General features: G+C 41.3%; 1 protein-coding gene across 1 annotated transcript in view; it reads right to left on the bottom strand.

The window, feature by feature from the left end:
- crhr1 (corticotropin releasing hormone receptor 1) overlaps window positions 1–15,971 on the bottom strand; it is a 38,912-nt gene that overhangs the window by 5,911 nt on the left and 17,030 nt on the right. The window contains exons 5-10 of the mRNA XM_056297185.1: window positions 14,829–14,914; window positions 7,670–7,776; window positions 4,771–4,891; window positions 4,430–4,583; window positions 3,388–3,448; window positions 1,920–1,992 (exon numbers count right to left, since the gene is read on the bottom strand). Coding sequence (XP_056153160.1) covers window positions 1,920–1,992; window positions 3,388–3,448; window positions 4,430–4,583; window positions 4,771–4,891; window positions 7,670–7,776; window positions 14,829–14,914 — 602 coding nt within the window. The remainder of the gene's footprint in view (window positions 1–1,919; window positions 1,993–3,387; window positions 3,449–4,429; window positions 4,584–4,770; window positions 4,892–7,669; window positions 7,777–14,828; window positions 14,915–15,971) is intronic.

The following is a 15,971-nucleotide window of genomic DNA, read 5'->3' as shown; positions in this document are numbered from 1 at the left end:
ATAGCTGAGGCCAAGTTGCAAGAGGCTGCAGACGGGTTTTGTGGGAGTCCAGTTAGGATGGGAGATGGATGACTAGTTGGCTGAGTAAGTGGCATCCATGTAGGCCTTGCCTTGTAATGATTATTTAGGATCACACCGTGATTTCCTATAGTATGAACAGGAGTCATGGTGGCGCTGTCTATACTGCTCAAGAAATCAGGATTTGCCAGAGAAGTACAGAAGCACAGCTCTTGTCATGAGCTGTGTTTCCATCAATTGTCAAGTGAATTTTGAATGAACTTTTGAAATGTCACAAAAAAGGGGGGGGAAAAAAGGAAACCATGAATTAGGCATGTTTCCATCAACTGGTTTGGAGCGAATAAACTAGGCTATGCAAAGCATACTTTTGTCAGAAATTGGCAGTATAGGCTACGTTACACATGGCTGTAATAAACAAGAGTAGAAGCAGCGGTTGCGAACCGGAAACAAAACCGGCCATCTACGACAGAAAATGGAGAGAGGTCTTCAGGAATTTGTCTCAATTGGCAAAGTTGTAATTGTTTTCTCATGTCAGCTATTATTGGCCATGTTTCATGTTGTCTGGAGACAAAGACAAAGAAATGTGCATTATGGGACTATTTGGGAAGATGCCAACAGCGGAAACAACTGATCAGTCATGTGAGTCAAATGTAAGTGAATCTATTCAGCAAATGTGTTTCCATATCCCATTTAGTGCAACTCTTTTTTGAAAAAGCCAAAAACCACCTCAAGCGAGCATAAAAACTTTTTTGCAAAATTGAGGAAGTTTTTCTGAATTTTGTGGTTTCCATAAACCTTTTCTAATGCGATACTTCAAAACATGCATGAGAATACGTTACGGAAACACAGTTATGGTCGAGGTTGTGATGGTGGGTAGATATCCAACTTAAGATGTTAACTGACCTCGCCTCTTCCTCTAGTTAAAAGCCTAACTGCTGAATCCTGAACTAATCAAGTCAAGTCAATTTTATTTGTACAGCCCAATATTACAAATTACAAATTTGCCTCAAGGGGCTTTACAGCAACACAAAATCCTGTCCTTAGGCCCTCGCATCGGATAAGGAACAACTCCCTAAAAAAACCCTTTAACAGGGAGAAAAACTAGGATGAAACCCCAGGGAGAGCAAAAGAAGAGCGATCTCTTTCCCAAGACGGACAACGTGCAACGGATCTTGTGTTTACACAATTTACAGAATACACCACTGAAAGAGGATAACAGAATTATAATGGAATGTTAAGATTTATGAAGAACATGATGTGCTGGATGCCAAGCAGTGTCCAGACACCACCGGAACAGCCCAGGACCCAAGCCACGCGACCAGCATCACCATGTAAAAGAAACAAAATTATATGGATTTATGAGATATATAAAAAGAACATGTGATGAGGGGAATGCCAAGCAGCGCCCAGGTGGTGACCACCGTCACCATGGAGACCTGGGAGGAGGACCTTTTCATGTCTACAACTCGTTGTAGACATGAAAAAGCATTATAGATAATGCAAGAATACCACAGTTAAAACAGTTATAACGCATGTGAAATGGATTGAAGGAATGAATAAGTGTGGAAATGACCTAGTTTTGAAAATATTCTTGAACACAGAAACAGAGCAGAGCATCTCTTTGGGCTTCATTCTCATTATTTCGGGCAGGACTGAACCTGACTCCTAAATTTCTATCAGAACTTTTCACACAAGGCGTTTGAATCGCTGGACAAAATTTAAGAAGTTTAGATTTATGATTAGTTGTTAGTATTAAGTAGAAAATCCTTTTTGAGACATCCAACATTCCATACCAGCTAGACACTCTTTAAGCGTATCAAGAATTCTCGTGTCAATTGGGTAAGTAAGGAAAACACAGTTTGTTTGGTAGATGAGTGCCACTATTTGGGAAAAATTCTTACCACTAGCACAAGGATCATGGGGCCTTGATAGATGTAGTCTGTGTACACTCCAGCTCGCTTCCCAAACCAGCACCTGAAATACCGACATCACGAATCAGTCCAGCCTTCTTCCCATTAGAGCTGTATGTCTACATTGTCACTCAGTGCATTATCAGTTAATTCTCCATCAAGACCAGATTGTCTAATTCTTTCCTTGTTCGTGCTCTGAAAATTTTTAACTTTGCTGAGCAAACACTTACATTACATGTGGCTACCAACTAGTTGCTTACCTTTCTGTGACTAATAATTTCAAAGCAACAAATTAACTCTAAATTACACAAATGTAATAATCCCTTTTATATCATGCTGAATCTACTATATTCCATAAGACATCAAGAATCAAAGTAAGTCAAAGCTGTTATGAGAAGTTTTGGATTTCAGTTGACTTTGGGCAAAGCAGTGGACAAAAGCTGAAGATAGAGGGTAGCATAGCGGTCTATTCCGTTGCATACCAACACGGGGATCGCCGGTTCGAATCCCCGTGTTACCTCTGGCTTGGTCGGACGTCCCTACAGACACAATTGGCCGTGTCTGCAGGTGGGAAGCCGGATTGATCTGGGTATGTGTCCTGGTCGCTGCACTAGCATCTCCTCTGGTCGGTCGGGGCACCTGCTCAGGGGAGAGGGGGAACCGAGGGGGAATAGCATGATCCTCCCATGCACTACGTCCCCCTGGTTAAACTCCTCACTGACATGTGAAAAGAAGCGGCTGGCGACTCCACATGTATCAGAGGAAGCATGTGGTAGTTTGCAGCCCTCCTTGGAACAGCAGAGGGGGTGGAGCAGCGACGGGGATGGCTCGGAAAATAGGGTTAATTGGCCAAGTATAATTGGCGAGAAAATGGGGGGAAAAAAAAAAGCTGAAGATATACAAAGCTCTACATGCACCCACTGGTAGCTTGTGCATTTGGTTCTAAGAAAAGAATGAGAGATGTAGTAGTGTTTTGAAAAAACAAAGCAGGTGTCTGCAAGATATACAGCGATGACACCAGCTGTCTCTAATTGTGGTTATGTATGCTGTCTGTGTGCTGTAAATCGTTTCGCCAGATTTTAGTCAGATTCATTTCACCACAGATAAGCATTTGGAATAATCAAATAACAACACACAATTTTCTCAATGGTCTCATTTGCTTTTTTTTCAGTCATATAGAGGGATCAAAATTAAATTGAGACTGATCAGTGAAAAACTCCTCATAGCAGCTTTAACATTGACAATTAAAGTGAAAAAAGCTGCAGGGCATAGTGTAATTAAGAATTCTATGTAACGTAAATGTGATTACAGCAGGTTATTAATGGCCATTCATCTCTTTAATGCAATACAGTTTGACTTTGCCTTCGTCCTTCTTTATTGGAACTAAGAGAAACAAAGGATGCTAAATCTCTTCACTTGTCAGGAAAGTTCCACAACAAAGACACATAAAAGAGTTTACTTCTCATTGTCGTAGTAAAGTTTCCCAATGGCCCATGCCACGATTATCGGGAAGGGTATACCTGTGAGGAAGAAAAAAAAAACAAAAACAAAGTGGCATATTCCTTCATCTTCCTAAGTGATGGAAATCACGTAATACCACTCCAGGGATTTCACACTGGAATATCAAATCCTTGTCTTTTTTCAGCGCCTGCCAAAGTCTGCCAAAAGCAATTGTGGGTTGAGTGCTGTGATCTGCAGATGCACGCCAAGACCTGTCACCCCCCTCAAACATTTCACTGCGACTGCATGAAAAGCTGGACTTTGGTTGACGATAATACAGAGTGATCTTCTGGTTTGCTGAATTGTAAGGGTACAACAAGGCAGAAAAACTGCCATTTCTTGCTGCCAAATGACACTGATAAGTACTAGGAAGACCTTGACATTCTCCTTGTCACCCAAGTCTTCTTGTTTCTAGCTGTTGGCAACAATGCTCTTTACTGCCTCTTATACTGCATGGTCCTAAGTGCAATGATAAACCTCAGAGAAATCTTACTCCTCAGCGTATGGCTTGAAACTAGCTGGGAACATTTACAAAAAAAAAGAAGAAGAAGAAGGAAAGAAAAAATATTCAATCTCTGTTTGTTCCACTTTTATTTCTGGTCTCCTGTCGAGGCATGAGAGCTTACGCTAAATGAAGCAAATCAAAATTGATCTTATTTACTTTGTTCATACCCATGCTAAAAAGTTCTGCCATTTCCTGTTTGCGCTGTCATTTTCAAACAAATTTAACACTGCCTTGGGGGGAAGCCTAACCCAGCTGGCACAATACACCACATCTCAGCACCACATAGTTTGATTTGACAGTGTGAAAAGGCGTATTAGTGAACTCTGCACAAATACATTTCACAGCTGTCAAAGGAAATCCCCACATATTTAGAAAGCCAACTTTCTAGCAGTTCTGCATGCATGCATGAAAACTCACTAGAACTTTGCACTACATGTTAATCATGGAATAGCAGTGATTCTAACTTCTGAATTGTAGAGAGGGAGGGTATACATACACCAGCCTATACAGATGAACATCCACTTTCGTAGTTTGTCAGTGGAATAGGTAAGGACGATGGCAGTGTGGAGGTAGCAACCCTCCCCAAACATCCAGAAGAAATTAGTCGAGTGGAAATAATTGAAGGAGGCAGTGACCAGGCGGCACCAAACCTATGGGATGATCGATTTGTTAATTGCCGTTCAATATCTCAGAGTTAGATTAATGGTTGGGTTGTTTAATAGTTGGTTCATCTATTGAATTGTACGGATCAATGACACGTGGAAAATTGAAAATATGATGCCTAAGCTGCTAATCACATGGTAAATATTATTACTATAACGTATGCACGAGACTCACCACATTACTTTCATGGACTTCGGGGCTCATGGTCATTTGGACGATGAACCAAGTGGCATTTCTTAATATGAAGGCAGTTATGAGGTTCCAGTGGATGATATTTCTCAAACAGCGGATGCTCCTGTTAGACAGAGAAATGGACAAAGATTTTTTTTTTGGATTTTACTATACTTTATTAATCCCCATGTGTACATTCTTCTCTGTATTTAACCCATCCTAGCTGTGTAGCTAGCAGCAGTGGGCAGCCACTGTGCAGCACCCGGAGACCAACTCCAGTTCGTCTTGCCATGCCTTGGCCAAGGGCACAGACGGGAGTATTAACTGTAACATGCATGTCTTTTTGATGGTGGGGGAAACCGGAGCAACCGGAGAAAACCTACAACAGACACGGGGAGAACACGTAAACTCCACACAGAGGACGACCTGGGATGATCCCCCCAAGGTTGGACAACCCCGGGGTTCGAACCCAGGACCTTCTTGCTGTGAGGCGACAGTGCTAATCACTGCACCACTGTGCCTCATGGATGACCTCAGGATGACCAAAATGACCTCAGGAATACAGGTTTTGTGTAAACATTTGTGCAATTGTCTGCGATTTCATACTGAAAGGAAAGCTTTAAACCCCCTGAGACAGTGTGCCAAAGATTAGTTCACTCTCTAAAATGTCTGTAAATATCTTGGTGAGCAAAGGGCACAGGAAAACCTTTACACTCCCTCAACAGCTTCCATCTATTGGGTGTTGATATGACGTAAATACTGAATAAAGATGTCACACACTCTAATTAACTAATGAGCAATTATCAATTTTCATAAAAAGAAACAAATGAAAGAACTGAATTGACAATGACATTTTAATGTACCAATGCAGCACAACTGATGTTTTGACTAACAAGTCTAGATCCTGACAAAGACTTGTGAGTCGAAATGTTGAACCTGCTGGATTATGTGTGTTGTGCAGCATTCAATTAAGTATGCGGGTCCTGTTTTTCAAATTAACATTTCATTTTTTGACTCTGCACCTTAGGCAATATCTCTGTTGTGCGTGCGCCTTTTGGACTCTATTATGCACCAGTGCGGTCTCGAAACGAGAAGCACTTACTCGCTTCATATGACGACCTAAACAAGCATCTTCCGATGATTTGTATTTTTGTTTGTGTTGTGTGCTGTGAATCCGAAGCTAATGTGGTACATAAATTGACCTTAGGGTGTAATTAAAAGCCTCAAAGTCCCTGGCTGAAAATAGTAGCACACGCAGAACGAACTGAACAAACCAACCTTGGTCTCCGTAGTGACAGTTTATTGTCACCGGCGGTGGGCATTGTCAGTGAGCAAAGGATGCCCTTTTATTCTGCCAGCCATGAGTGGCGTGATTTATTTTTCAGCATGCATTAATTCTTAATAGGTGTCACTTGCAGTGGCTTTGTGCTGACTGTGCAGACAAACATGAGCAAGAATTTTCCAGTTGCGTCATACTTTTGTCCCTTTCCGCAAAAGTCTGTCCAAGGTAACAACAACAACAACCCAATTAATTAACAACCCACCAGTCTATATGTCACAGAAAAGAGTACAGCTCCATTATTATGAATTATAATTAACAAAGTACATCTTATTTTACTTATTGCACAAAAAAGTTTAAAAAAAAAATATATATATATATATATATATATATATATATTCATACAACATATATCCTGTGGGGCACAGCAGGCTAACATACATAAAGCACAGACCACGCGCCACTAGTTACCCATAAACTAGCACAGCTAATTTATCTTTACTATGTTACAATGTGAGTGGAGGTGCCATTAGTTTGATATCACAGAGGCAGTGGCTGCAGTGCCAGAAGCACAGAGAGGGACGTTTTTGAAAGCAGCAATATTCATTACGCGGTTGTGACCTCACTTCCCTTGGCAGTTCACCAGCAGGGCTGGCGTGGACTGGTGCGTATTAATTAAGAGGAAAGCCTAACACTCCAAGACAGGCCTTTGTGTAAATGGGCTGGGCTGAACGCCTTCTAGGATCCCATTTTCTGTTCTCTCTCTGTCTCTCATCTCTCTCTTATACACACAGACACATACACGTCTTTCGCTCCCTCCCTTCTTCTCTTTCATCTCCCATTTCATTTCTCAACCTCAATCCAAAACCAATGACACACTGTACCCGAATGTGGTACTTTCTCTACTTGATATTACCTGATTGGCCTCAGCATCAAAAAAAAAAAAAAATAATAATAATAATAATATAATATCAGTGCCAAAAAAAAAAGAGGACCCTTATAAAGTCAAATTCTTTAGCTGACAAAATTCCATTTATAGCTGGCCAAGACCTTTAGCGTTCTTATTGCTGCTGGCTGTCTACCTGACCTCCCTCCCCATCCAAACCACTATGGCCCACATACACATGTACTGCACAGCCCTGTCTTCCACAGCCTCTATTTATGACGTTGGTCAGTGCTCTTTCACGCTTTTAGCACTCCCCTGGGGTGTCTTGGGGATCGATAGCAGCTACGGCCGCTGTAGAGGGTGCTAAGACCTTTCTCTCCTTAATGCTCGGTTTATTTCGGTTTGTCAGAGAAACCCATTCCACCCTCCTCCGCTGTCCCACCGGGCTTCTTCAAGGACTGTTTTGGGTTTTTTTTGTTTTTTGTTTTGCTGTCCCCCCCCCCAAGATGAAGCTATTATTGAATTGGCTGCATTTGTGGGGAAATGTGCCCCAGTTTCTAAACCATTCTACATCTGTGCCACTGAGATAGCGAAGGTTTCATCCCATGACCAAACGGTTTTCGAATAAGAACGAGAAGTGCTTTAAACGAGGGATCTTGAGAATACTGACATATCTGTTACTTCAACGGTGTCTTTAGGCTTATCAGTGGCCTGGTGACAGTGGAACCGACACTTACCTCAAACACAGGAAGAGAAAGAAGGCAATGAGGAGAGCCACCAGCGAGATACAATGCCCCAGGAAGTTTATGATCACAGCTATTTGGTAGTGCATCTTGCCTTTTTTCTTGGAAGAAATGGAAAACAAAAAAACAAAGAATCGTGTAAGTCTGCAAGGTATTTTCCTGAGCGTGCAGTTTCTTTAGCACACTTGATTTACAGACACAAAACATTTGCAATAACAAAAGGCTTGAAAGATTTCAAGAAGATTTTACAGCCTCTTCATTCTATTTTGGGCATAATGTAATTTGTTAGAAACGGCTCGTATTTAAAACACACACACACACACACGCACACATGCGCACACACACACACACACACACACACACACACACACACATGCACACACACACACACACACACACACACACACACGAAGCTAAAGGTATTACCAGTGAAACATACACACATTTCTGACCAAACCGGAGTTCAAGATCACTGTCTGTGACTGAGATATCCACTGTGATTGGATTTCCCCCATCCTACCAGTGGTAATCTTTGCTGTAAGTGGATTTATGTAACCCACTGGTGGCTACACCCAGATTAAATGTGGGCATCTTTAATCCTCCCCCGAAATACGTCATCCATGCCATTCACTATACAATGGGTACACTAGCCCATAACTTAGCTTCTCTGTACTGAAAATGCCAGACACTTCCCTCGGAAACTATGTACATAATGAACATAATCTAAGCGTGCAAATTAAACGAGGGGGTAAGATAATATATAGGTTCTTTATAGTACCAGACAGTCTTTGTTTAGGTTTTCCATGTGTGTGTTCAAAAATGCCATGAAATAATGAAAAGATAACTTAATTACACGCAAGATTAACTAACTAATGAAAAGGACATGATATGAACTGAGCTAACAGTAGAGCGGTTGGTTGTTTTTATGACTGATGGCAGCCTCTTTGGAAAGAGGTTCAGTTAACGCTGAGGAAGACAGGGGAATGGTATAATAGTCACCCACAGCCAGCGTCAGGTCTCGCATAGTGTGTAGGCCACATGACAATGATAATCAGACCTATTTCTTTCTCTCCTTCGATACCTTAGAAAGGACTCAAACTCATATTGCGAGAAAACAATCACAAACTGAGAACCAAAGGGGAAGGGGAATTCTCTCAAACCGACTTTCCAATAAGCGTTTGATCTATTTGGTTTCTCTTCCCAAGTGGGACCGTACAATATCCTGTTCAATACAATCTAAACTTGAAAGCGAACCCAGTTGGCGCCAATCCCCAATCTACTCTACCATCCCACCCACCCCAGTGATTTATTTTGCTTCTAGAACAGGGGGAATCAAACATACATCTTGAAATGTCGGATACGCTCTATCCATCATTTAGAGGGATCGATCAAACATCAGACTTAGAGACTCAGTGAATAAACAGAAAATAGGTTTCATTTCAAAACACTACGTATTGGGTAAAGCCTTGGTATTTGATGCTCACAGATCGATATCTACAAGGTACCAAGAAAAGCAATGTCAAAACACACTGTTCTTTTTGAGGACAAAAGCCTTATGAGAGCAGGTTAACTTTAATGATTTTCCATAAGGAGTATGACTTTAATATTGATGACTATTTTCCAGGACAGCTGGTATAAATGGGTTAGCAAGGCTAAGCCCTCCCTATCTTTTACAATAAAGATGAGAAAATTATTGTTTAAAAACCTCCGACCAGATTGTTTTAAATGTTGGTAGAACCTAGAGCAGCAACAGCACCAAATAGTCACAAGAAAAACAAAGAATATATCTAAATGGGCCTATTTTTTACAGCCTAAACACAGTAGCATCAGCTTCCATTCGTCTTCATAGTGAGTGAATGACAGGTGTCGTGACACGCCCCCCTTGATTTGCTGCTCATTTGGGCAGTTAACCCTCAGGCCGCTGACTTTTGACCAATGACAGGGAGGTGCTACTTGTGCGAGAGTGGGGAGGGGAAGGTGAGCGTAGGTGTTAGCATGAACGAAGTGGGTTATTTACTTAACATCCGTTTTCTTTAATGTCTTTGGAGGGAAAAATGGAAGTGAAGAGACTAGGGACACATCGTCCAAATGATGTTAGAATAACACAACAGGACAAATGACGAAAATCCTAAGTTTGTGTTACTTGGTTTCAACGAAAGGATTGGCTAACGGCAAGTGTAGCGAAGAATCCACTTTTCTGTTTCCCATGCTTTCTGTTTGGAGGAGACACAGCTTGGACTCAACAAGGAATTGTGGATTTAAAACATTTATCTGACAAAATTAGGAAATATGTGTGTGTGTGAGAGAGAGAGAGAGAGAGAGAGAGAGAGAGAGAGAGAGAGAGAGAGAGAGAGAGAGAGAGAGAGAGTTTTTGGCATCAGGCCATTCTGTTGGGTACTTCTCTATAGTGTTGTTGTAGAGCACTTGCTATATAATAAGGTATATCGTGTCGTTTCTGTAACTTGGTATATCTGATGTGATGCTGTTGTTGCTGCAGCGTAAACTATTGATCCCTGATTGATTTAAGCATCCTAATGGATGTTTGAAATGTCTATATAAATCTTTTAATGGACTTTGTAACATGATCCACATCAGAATGCATCATCAAGGTGGATGCAAAGAAAAGTTTATTTGTGTGAAAATGTAAATGGCTGCTAGTGCGCTGCCTGAATGTGCTCTGCTCCTCCAGCCATGTCCTCTTTTCTGCAGATCCTTTAATAAATTGTTCAGACTGACAGAGGATGATGTTATAAAGTCACTTCATCATAGCTTTCTTAGGAATTTTCTAAATGAAACATTTTCTAGTTTAAAAGGGAAATAGCCACAGGTTGGCCATCCCCAAGAAGGATTTTAAACGATTAAACATTTATTTGGGATGGACGATGTACATTAACCAACATTTGAAACAAATGTAAATATAGCCGAGTTAGCTAAGAGGCTAGTTTTCATCAGCAGTCCCTTTGCCTGATGTTGTTAGGCATCAGGCAAACAAAAAAACAAAAAAAAGTCCGATCTATAAACATAAACATAGTTAAAATGCAATACCAATACAAGGAAAACAAGAGTAACCAAACAAGAAAATATATACAGAATATATAAATAATGTAGAAAAAGATAAAGATAATGTAGAATATCGATATAAAAAAGCAGACATACAACACAGCTAATGTACAATACAGTTAAACAACATGATAAAGGTGTGTGCGAATAGCATCAATGTTGACATTGTTGGTTCTTAATAAGCCATTTCTTGACATTACACTTAAATGAATTATAGGCTGGGGACCCTCTGATTGATTGTGATACTGAGTTTCATTGATGTTATGCTCTAAAAGAGAAGATGGCCTGGCTAAATGCAGTTCTCCTGAGTGGGACTGTACAGTCCCCTCTAGCTGCACCTCTAGTATCTCTGTTTGTGGTTGATTTGAAGTTGATGAAGCTGGACAGAGGAGGAGGAGCTAAACCATGCATGATCTTATAAACTAGGCAGACATTTTTGTAATTGATGAGGCCTCCCCAACTAAGTAGATTATACTTTTTTAGAATATGGCAATGATGAAAACTGAATGCTTCTTGTCTAAGGTTTTGAGTGCTTGTTTGTATAATGATTCCAGTGGTTTTAATGCTGCAGAGTGTGTTAAACCAGCTTATCAGACAATAGGTGATGTAGAAAACAACCATTGAGTGGAAGTATACATTTGCTGCCTCAGTTGATAGGAAGTCTCTGGTAAACCTGAGATTTGCCAAACTAAACTTAATTTATTTCAGACCCTTTTTATGTGGGTTTTGAAGCTGAGGTTTGAACCTATGTGTACTCCTAAGTATTTGTATTCTGAGACAACTTGTAGTCTCTCTCCCTGGATGAGAATATCTTGCTCTACATTTGTGCTGTTGCCTTTTGAGAAAAACATACAAACTGTTTTCAACGCATTCAATTGCAGGCAACATTGGTTAAGCCAGGATGTGACCTTCAAAATAACATCTGTTAACTTGATTGCAACCTCTTTTGTAGTTTTACCATAAGAAAAAAACAACGATCATCAGCATACATTAAGATGTCACATTTTCCACACACAGAAGGTAGATCATTAATGTACATGCTGAATAGGATTGGACCCAGTATAGACCCCTGCTGGACACCAGTTGATAGATCTAGAGAATTAGATGTGTAATTATCGATTTTGACAAGCTGGGAACGAGATGAGAGGTAGGATCTGATAAGGTTGGCAAATTCTGTGGAAAGACTGAAATTGAGTAGTTTATGCAGTAGGATGTTATGATTAACGGTATTGAATGCTTTCGATAGATCAAGGAGCACGGCCCCTACAGCCTCGCCTTTGTCCACTGACGCCTTAACTTTTCCTATGAAATAGCATGTAGCTCCTTCTGTTGAGTGATTAGCTCTAAATTCAAATTGCATTTGGTGCAGTGGGAAGGAGCTGTTGTTGAGCTGGTCAATGATTTGTTCAGCAACTAGTTTTTTGAATGCCTTTGATACTCTGGGTGAAGTACTGATGGGCCTGTAGTTAGTGGTCAGATGAAGGTCACCGCCTTTGAGTATAGTGTGTCTGACATTCTTCTGTAAGAAGTCAGGTTGTTGTGAAGCATCTAGTGTGTTGGTGTAGTGTTCTGTGCCTGTCATGTCTTACTCTCAACCTTCACCACTGGCTAGCAGAAATGCGAACAGCAGAGCTGAGCACATAAGTCTCTCCCTGCCAGTACACAGCCTCTCCAACAGCAAGCCCTATGCAGTGCCTCCTCATGGTGACACACGGTAATTGGGTACACCTTGGACCCTGGCTGAACTACAAGGGACTCGGAGGGGGTCTAGCTCCTAGACGTGTGATACGCAGGCCCACGGTGTGTGGCTATTCCCTGATGCCCACGGACCAGCTCCCAGCTATGGATCAAATAGTAGCACTGCCTAGTGGATACCTCAGGAGAGGAATAGGCTATGGGAGTAAACCCCTACAGAAAATCAACCCCTACAGTGCCATTGTTTTTTGTTTTTCTTGCCCTTTTGTATCTGTCTAAGTCAGAGAGTACTGCTAACGTGTGTGGCTGCCGCTTCTCTCTCTCGTAGCCCCCCCTTCCCATCCACCCCTGTATGTCTGTGTTATGTTATCTGTTGTATTGTTTTGCCGCCGTGTATTGTAACGCGACGTTGGCTGTTAGAAAAGCGCTATATAAGTTTGATTTATTATTATTATTATTATAGGGGTTACAACCGCAGATTTCCATGAGTTGAGAAACCTCGCTTGACCCAATGAGGTATTAATGATATGCGTTAGTGGGTTAGCTATTGAGGAGTTGATCTCATTCAGCATGAGTGTGTCCATACCATAGATATCCTTAGCCCTGAGATGCGATTACTTTTGCAACCTCCGTCTCAGACAGTGGTCTCAATGCTAGTGCTGGCTCACTAGTACAGATAGTCCATGCATTGCTTTGTTGAACTGTGAAATGTTGGGCTATGGTAGTCACCGACTCAACAAAGTATTGATTGAGGGCCTGTGCCACATTAACTGGACTCTGAAGGATTGTGTCATTGACCTTCAGTTCAACTGGCTTTGTTATCATGTTGTTTCGGGTTCTGGGTTCAAGCCCAGGGGTAGTCCAACCTTGGGGGGGGGGGGGTCGTCCCGGGTTATCCCCTGTGTGGAGTTTGCATGTTCTCCCCGTGTCTGCATGGGTTTCCTCCAGGTGCTCCGGTTTCCTCCCACAGTCCAAAGACATGTAGGGCAGGTGAATCGGCCATACTAAATTGCCCCTAGGTATGAATGTGTGTGTGTGTGTGTACATCTCCCCGCCTGCCGCCCAGTGACTGCTGGAATAGGCTCCAGCATCTCCGTGACCCTGAGGGCAGGATAAGCGGTTCAGATAATGGATGGATGGATGGATGATGCTGTTTTGACCGGTTACTTTTTTAATCTGGCTCCATATAGCTTTTGAGTTACCGTGAGAGTTTTCAATGATTGTGATGAAGAAGTCCGCCTTTGCTTTTCTCAATTCTCTTGTTACCTTGTTTCTTAGCATTGCAAATGTATGTCTACCATGGGACATCTTTTTGATTTTCTGGCAATTTTTAAGCCCTTGTCTCACTCCATCATTAATTTTTGGACATTATTGTTCACCCAGGGGAGAGTCTGCTTCTTATTTTTGCGTTTCATCTTAATTGAAAATTCATTGATTACAGATTGTTATTTTTTTTGTAAAGTTTTGGCTAGTTACTTCTGAATAATTTTCAGGGAGTAGATCATCCCAGTATGTTTTTTTATGGTTGTTTTGAAGTCCTCTTGCTTGCTTACTGGGATGCCAAAGAGTTTCTTACTGCCATGAGTAGTATGAGCAGTAAACCTCCTGCATATTCATTTTCTTGATATGAGCACCATAATATGGTCTGACAGCCCAGTTATCATGTTGTATGGTTTTGTGATCCTTTCGGGTCTATTGCTAAATACTAGGTAAATCTGGGTACTTGTGCCGTTTGTTATTCTTGTTGGACCTTTAACCATTTGAGTCAAATTAAAACTATCAGTAGTTTGCTTATTTAAAGGATTTCTGTAGAGGCCAACCTATGAGCCTATCCTACCTCTGCGATTGTCTCAAATCAGAAAAATTTCAATGGACTGGCCTATGCAAGATTAAATATACTATACAGCATTACACTGTAAATGTTTATACCCCTTAGATGCCAACTACTAAACCAGCCAATCCTCCACAGCCATGGTCAAGTGGTCATATACATCAGACAATTAATACAATTTTTTAAAATTAGGATAATTATATGGATCTTTTGTACTTTTAAACACCCATTCAGTGAAGGTCTTAGAAATACCATGATGCTGATTGCATTTTGGGTTTGTTTTTTTTTTTTACTGGAGAGGCCCTTTAAACAAATTAGTGCCTCTGGGAAACCAAGGCCTGAATATTATAACCTATTTATAAATACAGACTAGTGCCCCCGCTTGCATTATTCATTCTAAACCTTGTCTTTGTTGTTTGGGTTTGATTAACATGAGATTGTTTGTTGTTGTCCCACTATGTAAAAATACCCTTTAAAAATCTCAACAAAAAGCCTTTACATTGACATAAACCATGGCCAACACACACAAACAAGCGCACACACACACACACAGTGAATCAGTCTTACCTCCTCGTGGAGTATGGCTTTACACATGGAGTAGTTCCCCTTCAGAGCCCATGTCCCATTGGCTAGGCATTTTCTGTAAACATTATCTGTGCAATGGAAGAAAAAAAAAGAAAAAAGAAAAGGGAGTTGAAAATGAATGATATCAAGAGGTGAGGTGATACATCTCAACTCCTCTCATACAGTTTTTGACTCATATTTCAAGTTGTGAAATAGTAAACTGCCTCTCTAAGGGGTTTTTAGTGCTCAATCACCCAATTTTTCACAGTGGGCTCAACGGCTGATAAACCCCTTTGAAAAATGTTGGATGTGAACTCAATTCAAGTCGACTCACGGCAGCACCGTGACCTTTTCTGCTTTTGAAACTAATAGGAAGGGATGTTATTAAAAGGAGTCTTCAAAACTGTGATTTTTCACACATTTGGTTAAGGGACAGTCGATCATGCGCCATCAAAGCACTGTCATTTTTCTAATCATCTTTTTACACAGTTCAGGTTAACTCAGCAGGTATTTGGTAGTAACACTATGCTACACACCAACAAAGTTAAATCCTGATGCACATGGAAGCTGCCTAATACAGAAATGTCTTTTATAATGAAAAATGAAACCCACTTTATTTTGTCATTGTATTCTTACAACAAACTTGTTCTCTGCATTTAACCCATCCTGTTGTATAGGAGCAATGGGGCAGCTGCAGCACTCGGGGACCAACTCCAATTCTTCTTTCCATTGCCTTGCTCAGGGGCACAGACAGGAGTATTAACCCTAACATGCATAACTTTTTGATGGTGGGAGGAAACCGTAGCACCCGGAGGAAACCCATGTAGACATGGGGAGAACATGCAAACTCCACACAGAAAGGACCTGGATGGCCTGGGGTTTGAACCCAGGACCTTCTTCCTGTTAGGCAACAGTGCTAACCACTGGGCCGCCGCACTTGCTTTTTCAGTTTCATTTTTGGGGATTAAAGAGGTGGATTGCGGGCATCCGGGTAGCGTAGTGGTCTATTCCGTTGCCTAGCAACACAGGGATCTTCGGTTCAAGTCCCTGTGTTACCTCCGGCTTGGTCGGACATCTCTACAGACACAATTGGCCGTGTCTGTGGGAGGGAAGCCGGATGTGGGTATGTGTCCTGGTCGCTGCACT

The sequence above is a fragment of the Lampris incognitus genome, chromosome 17 (genome assembly GCF_029633865.1).
Source record: "Lampris incognitus isolate fLamInc1 chromosome 17, fLamInc1.hap2, whole genome shotgun sequence".
Classification (NCBI taxonomy): domain Eukaryota; kingdom Metazoa; phylum Chordata; class Actinopteri; order Lampriformes; family Lampridae; genus Lampris; species Lampris incognitus.
The sequence above is the reverse complement of the archived record's forward strand: the minus strand, read 5'-3'. Positions and strand labels throughout refer to the sequence as shown.